Source organism: Hordeum vulgare, chromosome 3H (assembly GCF_904849725.1).
Source record: "Hordeum vulgare subsp. vulgare chromosome 3H, MorexV3_pseudomolecules_assembly, whole genome shotgun sequence".
Taxonomy (NCBI): domain Eukaryota; kingdom Viridiplantae; phylum Streptophyta; class Magnoliopsida; order Poales; family Poaceae; genus Hordeum; species Hordeum vulgare.
In genome coordinates, this window is record NC_058520.1 from 604,747,715 (window position 1) to 604,754,949 (window position 7,235).

Here is a 7,235-nt window from a genome sequence, read left to right on the forward strand (position 1 = left end):
ATGGTTTGCATATTAATGATTTGTTACTAATATAGTGACCACAAATTTTGGTGTCCATTTGTTATTTATGCATCCTACATGATAGTAATATTGAATTATATATGAGTTCTCGAGAGAACAAAGTTCGTTATCCAGCAGATGAATGGTATAAGTACACCCAGATTGAATCAGGTTTCAGGTTTTGTGACAGTTAATTTTTGCAGTCTCATGTGAATGAAGGACCTTATGTGTCTATGGCTTGCACTGATTCGAGACTCAAGCTTTCCAATTTGATCTCCTACCAGAAGCTCCAATGCATTATTATCGTTGTTGGATTTGCATGTACTACATAAGCAAAGGGTAGATGCCATAAATAAAGCACATTAGGAAGTATTTGTACCTTTTAGTTATTATTATCATTGTGTATATTCTGGCCTACAAGGATCTCACTTAGATATTACCAATTTTGGTAAGGGTTTTATATGCAGTGTTCATAGATTCCTTGCATTGTTCAGTTGCCATTTTTCGTAAGGTTCATACTTAATGGAGCATGGCACACCCTTCCAATGCAGGTCGCTTCCATGATCATACTTCAAATAGGGGAGCTTAGTTTGCTTCTCATCATCAACTATGGCCATCTTTGCGTGGGCATTTTTTTCTCCAAACTGTACTTATCTAAACTAAATTGTATTGATGTTCAGTTTATATTTGTATTGAAGGAATCATGAAGGATGTACAACCCGACAAATTAATCCTGGACAACGGAGAGGAGGTTCCTTATGGTTTGCTTGTATGGTCTACTGGAGTTGGTGCTTCATCATTCGTCAAGTCATTGCCATTTCCTAAGTCAGCTGGAGGAAGGTATAATTAATTGGTATGACCTTACAATTAATTACTGTTTGCAGGATCGGTGTAGATGAGTGGTTACGTGTTCCTTCAGTGCCAGATGTATTCGCTGTTGGTGATTGCTGTGGATTCCTTGAAAGCACTGGCAAGGAAGTTCTCCCAGCCTTAGCTCAGGTAATTTCACGAACTATCTTGACGCAGTTCAAGAGTATGAAAGCATTTTGCCAAAGTTACTATCTCAGAAAGAAAAATGGTCTTATGTATTGTTTCCTCTTTCCTGAAGTGCAATAGAACTGGGTGGAATAGAAACATAGCATAAGATAAAATTGAACAGATGATTATACATCTCATCAAATTGCAGACACTTGGGCTGTTGGGCATGACATAAGACTATCTCTTTGCAATGCTGCATATCAGTCATGCATTCTAGGATTTTGTTCCTTCTCTTTCAGACGAAAGGCCTGTCATTTTGCTATGTACATATAATGTGCCGCTTGTACTCCTGAACAGGTTGCCGAGTGACAAGGCTTGTACCTTGCTCGCCTGCTCAACAGTGTGATGAAAGCTCGAGGAGGGCATGCAAACTCCCAGGTTGAAGTTGATCTAGGTCCAAAGTTTGTATATAAGCATCTAGGGAGTATGGCAACCGTTGGAAGGTACAAAGCTTTGGTGGATATGAGGCAAAGCAAGGTTGGTTGCTCCTCCGTTCTTTGTGAATCTTTGCAATTCACTAGACGCCCAAGAGTCGAACTGAGCGATTTTTTCCCTATTCACAGGGCTCGAAGGGCATATCCATCGCAGGATTTGCAAGCTGGTTCATCTGGCGCTCGGCATACCTGACTCGTGTTGTCAGCTGGAGAAATAGGCTCTATGTGGCTATAAACTCGCTGACCACGATGATATTCGGCCGTGACATTGGCCGTATCTAGGGTATCTACGAAGGGCATATCCATCGCAGGATTTGCAAGCTGGTTCATATGGCGCTCGGCATACCTGACTCGTGTTGTCAGCTGGAGAAATAGGTTCTATGTGGCTATAAACTCGCTGACCACGATGATATTCGGCCGTGACATAGGCCGTATCTAGGATATCTATCTGTAGATATCTGGGATCTGAACCGTACGGACTACATACGAACGCTAAAAGAAACATAGGTCTTGATCACATTGCATCTTTTTTCCCTCCTGCTCCTCTCTCTATCCCTTTCAGACTTGTCAGCCACGTGAGTTCCAAATGCACAAATTTTCTTTTGTAAATTATGAATAAATGAGAATGAGATGCAATTTGATGGTCTTCAAGTTACTTGGTATGTACACGGTGAATATGTATGCAACTGTAATTTCTTTGCTCAGGAATGAGTGATCAGTCTCCATGAATCTTACTGTACAGGTTATAAACGTCAGGCAAATCTCTCCCTAATAATAAAGCAAATAGGGTTTCTGGTCGTCCGTCGTGGCATTTTTACGAAAAGGTCCCTGTCGTTTCAGGTAATTAACCCACAGTCCTTTTGTAAGTCGGGTCGAACTATTTTTCACTTTTTATGAAAAACCCCTGTATTTAATCCGACCGCTCCCCTACGGCGATGCTGATGCGTCGCCGCCGCCTGCTGGGCCCGGTCCTCCCCCGCCTCCTCGTCGCCCTGCTCCTCGCGTCCGCCGCCGCATTGCTCCCCGGCGCGGCCGGCAACGTGGCCGAGGCGGCCGACGAGGACCGCGTGGGCGAGGCGGTCGCGGCGGTGGAGCGCGCGGACGCCACGGCCCCGGCCCTGGGGGTGGCCCAGGCCGTCGGGGAGGCAGCGCAGGGCAATGGCACGAACAAGGAGAACAGCCTCACCGACATGATCGACCGCGCGCTGGAGAAGGAGTTCCCCGACTCGGAGGGCGACCAGGGCGGCGAAGGTGCGTGGATCTGAGTCCCGCCGTCTCCTCGCGATCCGCCTCGCGGGCTCCGTGGCTCGGGGATCTGTTTTCGACGCGCCCTGGCATGTGTCGGCGGCCGGCTGCCTAGATCTCGGCCCCGGCTGCCGCGCTTTGCTGGGAATTGGCGAATCCTGCCTGTTTATGGGTCTTTGCATTGAGCTGGCTTGTGCTGACCTCTGCTGCTATGATTTTGCATAGACGGACCCCGGCAGCTTCAACAACACGGTCGTCGAGAAGCAGGTGATTCATCTGCACAGTTTTATTTGTGTGTGGTCGGATTATTCGTTTACAATGATTATGGAACCTGGTTGAATTTTGCATTATTATGATGCTCATGGAATGGTTGTTCATGTCTCGCTGGCTCTCTAGATTTAGGAGGAGCACACGAGGTCGGCGGCGGCGGCCCGTCTAATCCGGCGACAGGAGGAGCACACGAGGCCGACGACGGTCGCGAGACCACCACAGCAGGCTGACAAGGCAGCGTCGCCGGCCGACGACGGCATCCACGAGGAGGTGGCGGCCTCCGCCCAGAACGGGAGGCCCGGATCCGAGCCGTCGGCCGCGCCTGAGGTGGAGGTACAACTCTTCCGCCGTGGCCGGGGGCCGGTGGCCGTGTTCCGGTCACCCCTGTGCGGGTACACGCAGGACTAGCTGGAGGTGGGGGACATCCTGGAGAAGCACGGCCTCAAGTCCGTCTTCGCCTTAGACGCCGCCTCCCGCGCGCGCGGTGTCGCCATTCATTCACCCCCCCCCCCCCGCAACGGCCGCTCCCTCCTCCCCTACGCCGCCGACTCCACCATCTTCCTCGACGGCGAGCCCAAGGTAAGTCTCCACACCTATTTTGTGTGGGGTGTTTTGAGGGTTGGGGATTGATTGGATCTTCTGTGGCAGTTGTATAGCAATAGGATGGTAGTTGCCTCATTTTTCCATTCCAATTGCGAAATGGGAGGGTGGTATCGGCATGCCCACAAGCAACTCGCAACCTTTGTGCACAACCCAGCAGTTTATGAGAGAAATTTATTGCTTCAACCATTTCCGCATACAAGCAAAGTACCAATTAAATCTGAGTTTGGTGCAGGTTTTCTGATATGTTTATCTTTCCACCTTTTCAGTTAGTTGATTATGGTCATGATGGATGTCTTTTGATGCTCCAAGTCTGTTTGGATGAAGTGTTGTTGAATGACAGGGAGGCCAAAAACTTGCAGTTGAAGCATGATCTTTTATCCTCCACTTTCAGATATTGTCTGGATAAAACTTACTTCAACACTTGTTTCTGTGAGGCATTAACGCGGATAAAAACTGCTACAGATGGCCTCCTTGAGACTCTGTCGAGTGTACTGGAACTCTCAGCAGCCAAAAAAGTCGGTATTGGTCTTGCACTGTCAGATTCTGATAATTCAGGCATGAAGCTGAAAGGTAAACACTAGGTGGTGAAGTTAAACTCTGTGTTGAGTGTGTCAGGGTTGCTTCTTCTATTTTCAGTTGTTCGTTGACATCTACATTATTTTCATCATTCCAGGGCAACAATTTGCAATTGCTCAAATTGGGGAGTTGTATTTGAATCCTGATCAATCGATACCAAACGACCAAATTCATGAAATTGTCGTCTTCCTTCACCAGACCGATGGCCTCACAAAGCATATGGATACTTTTAGTAACATTGCTTCTCTTCTAGAAGTTGGCCATAGTCCTTTTTTTGCTCCCATCCTCAAGGAGCAGTATGATGCTCAGTCAATAAATCCTTCAAGGTGTTTAATCTTTCACTAACATACAAGTGAATTGACTGTAAGGACATGAGGGAGGGGGGGGGGGGATGCGCGGGCTTTTCAAATACAAAATTCATGATCGGAAAGTCAACAATCTAACCCGGTGCAACGCACGGGCACTTTTACTAGTATATTTCTAAATTCCGTTTAACTCTCAAAAAGAAACGTTTTAGGCTTTCTGCAAGTCTAGTCCTTTCCTTTAAAGTTCAAAACATCTCAAAGAGTCACACATGAAACTATTCCCAGTTTGTTCAAATTTGACTTTCCCGTTTGTTCAAATTTCGCCAAAATAGTCTTTATCCCTAAATCCTACCACTTGCCTCGGCCACCCCATGACCCTCTAGCCTCCCCTCCTACAAATACCCCATCATCGGCCCCCAAAACACCAATCCGCCTTCAAACCCTAAACGCTGCACCCCAAATCCCCACCTGCCACGCAGCCCAGCCTGCTGACCATACCCCCCAATGCTCAATGGTAGCTTAAGGGGTGCTATTCGGCTAACTCCTCCTTGCCCTCCTCTGCGACTCCTGAGCCGCGCCCCGGTCATCCTACCGCCGTCCTCCTCCTCCTTCTCCGCCTTCAACAGCGAGGACGAGGACAACTTGATTTCAACTTCGAATTGCATATGCGACAATAAATTTCTTTGTAAACAACATGCAATCAGTGTTATGATCCACACCGCTTCAACTTTTGACTGTGATAACATAGATAAAAACATGAATACAGAAATTAACCGCACTGGGTATGCAGACAAGAGAGAAACGGGTAAAGGAAGGAGGCTATTTGTCGGTCAAAAATACTGCATACAGACTGTATTCTCAATCAACTGATGACAATACATACCCAGCGACTCTTAATAGTACTTCCTGTTGACAGATAGACAAAAATAAGTACTCGAGACATTAACATATTAATGATATGGTAGTACGTAGTTTCACTGATAACCCACCACACTTCTACTGTGAAGGAACAATACTGGAGCATATATATATATATACTAACGCATATAGTTTACTGATAACGCATCACTACTGGTAGGAAGGCTCCTGCAAAATAAAACTGGTTGTTGAATGCAGGCCATGCAGCTCAGCAACCACAAAGGCGAAGCAACATATCAAGGGTAGACTCGCTCTCAATCTGGTAGTCCGCCAGGGTGCGGCCGTCCTCCAGCTGCTTGCCAGCAAAGAGGATGCCTGTTGTCTAGGGGGAATGCCGTCCTTCTCGTAGATCTTCACCTTGACATTGTTAATGGTGTCTGAGCTACCAACCTCAAGGGTGAGTCTCTTCCCATCCACGGACCTGATAAAAATGCGCATCATCCTACTCTCTCCTGGCCTACACGAGCGGAGGACAAGAAGGAGGGTGGACTCCTTCCAGATGTTGTGGTCAGCCAAGGTGCGGTTGTCCTCCTCCAGCTGTTTGTTGGCGAAGATGAGGCACTGCTGGCCCTTGGGAAAGCCCTCCATGTCCTCGATCTTGGACTTCACGTTGCCGATGGTGTCTAGGCTGTCAACCTCGAGGGCAATGGTCTTGCCTGCCAGCGTCTCCGTCACGTAGATTTGCATCTTTTCCTGAAGGTCAATCGTAGAGTCATGCTGGATGCCATAATCAGCCAAGGTACGGTTGTCTTCTAGCTGCAACCCATCAAAGACGAGGTGGTACTGCTGCTGGATCTTTGCCTTGACGGTGTACAGGGTGTCTGATGAGTGGACCTTGAAGCGGATTGTCCTGCCGGTGGGGTTCTTGACAAAGATATGCATTCCGGATCAGCTAGCAAAATCAAAAAACAACTATTAGACAATATATTTAGGCTGTAGAACAATACAGAAAATATGCCAATAATTCCAGTTAGTAAAAAGAGCCCATAATTCAAAAAACAGTAGAAGAAGAAGAGAAATTTACTGCATAAATACTTCGTTTATAGTTTATATACAGACTTGAGCATTCATTAATAATATACATGTATGGTTCACTCAGTCCTGTACACTGAAGAGACTAAGTTACGTGCCCGTGAGTTGCTAGGGAATAAAATGGAACATATGGTATTATCAATCAAGTGATACTTCTATTTGGTGAACACACCTGTCAAGTCCAGTTTTTCACAGGGTAGCAACAAACGTCCCTGTTTTTCTCTACTTTCCCTTATCACCTTAGTATATATCAAAAGTTTAAAATTGCGGGCTAAAGCATTTCACGGCTAACTCGTTCAAACGCTACGGCCGCTAACCCATTTCGCGACTACGGTACTTCTGCATGTATATTACACATCTAATACATGTGCATGCTTTTCTCAGAAAACAGGGGATTTTCAATAGAAAACAGAGGTTTCTCTGCAACAGTCCAACAGCAATATAAATTGAAAGCATAACATCACCAGATCAGCACTTAAGTTCAGTAAACAGAATAACTGAATCCTCCTGAGGATGTGCTTGCACCGGGTGTTGGAACCGTGTGAGAGTAAGACTGAGAGGTCATCGTGGTCGCAGAGGCCCCTCATCGCCGTTCGTCTTTCAACCTCCCCCACAACTGAATCCGCCTTCCAACGAAGCAGCAATCGTTCAGCCGGGAAAAACAGAGCAGCCGCCGCAAACTTTTTTTTGGTGTGTGTGTGTTTGGGGGGGGGGGGGGGGGAGGTAATGGGGAGGGACACGAGCTTGGTTTTATGGAGAAGATGATATACCACCGTGAGAAATTTGGGCCGTTCCTGATCTATTTGGGCCCTTG

General features: G+C 46.9%; 1 protein-coding gene and 1 pseudogene across 1 annotated transcript in view; one reads left to right on the forward strand and one right to left on the reverse strand.

Annotated features, from left to right (window-relative positions):
- The window catches only part of LOC123442220 (internal alternative NAD(P)H-ubiquinone oxidoreductase A1, mitochondrial-like), a 98,296-nt gene extending 96,615 nt beyond the window's left edge, over positions 1–1,681 (forward strand). The window contains exons 2-5 of the mRNA XM_045118270.1: positions 681–840; positions 885–999; positions 1,336–1,515; positions 1,602–1,681. Of these exons, the coding sequence (XP_044974205.1) occupies positions 681–840; positions 885–999; positions 1,336–1,347 (287 nt within the window). The 3' untranslated portion in view covers positions 1,348–1,515; positions 1,602–1,681. The remainder of the gene's footprint in view (positions 1–680; positions 841–884; positions 1,000–1,335; positions 1,516–1,601) is intronic.
- A 3,842-nt stretch (positions 1,682–5,523) lies between these two features.
- On the reverse strand, positions 5,524–6,271 carry LOC123441038 (annotated as a pseudogene).
- Between the last annotated feature and the right edge of the window lie 964 nt (positions 6,272–7,235).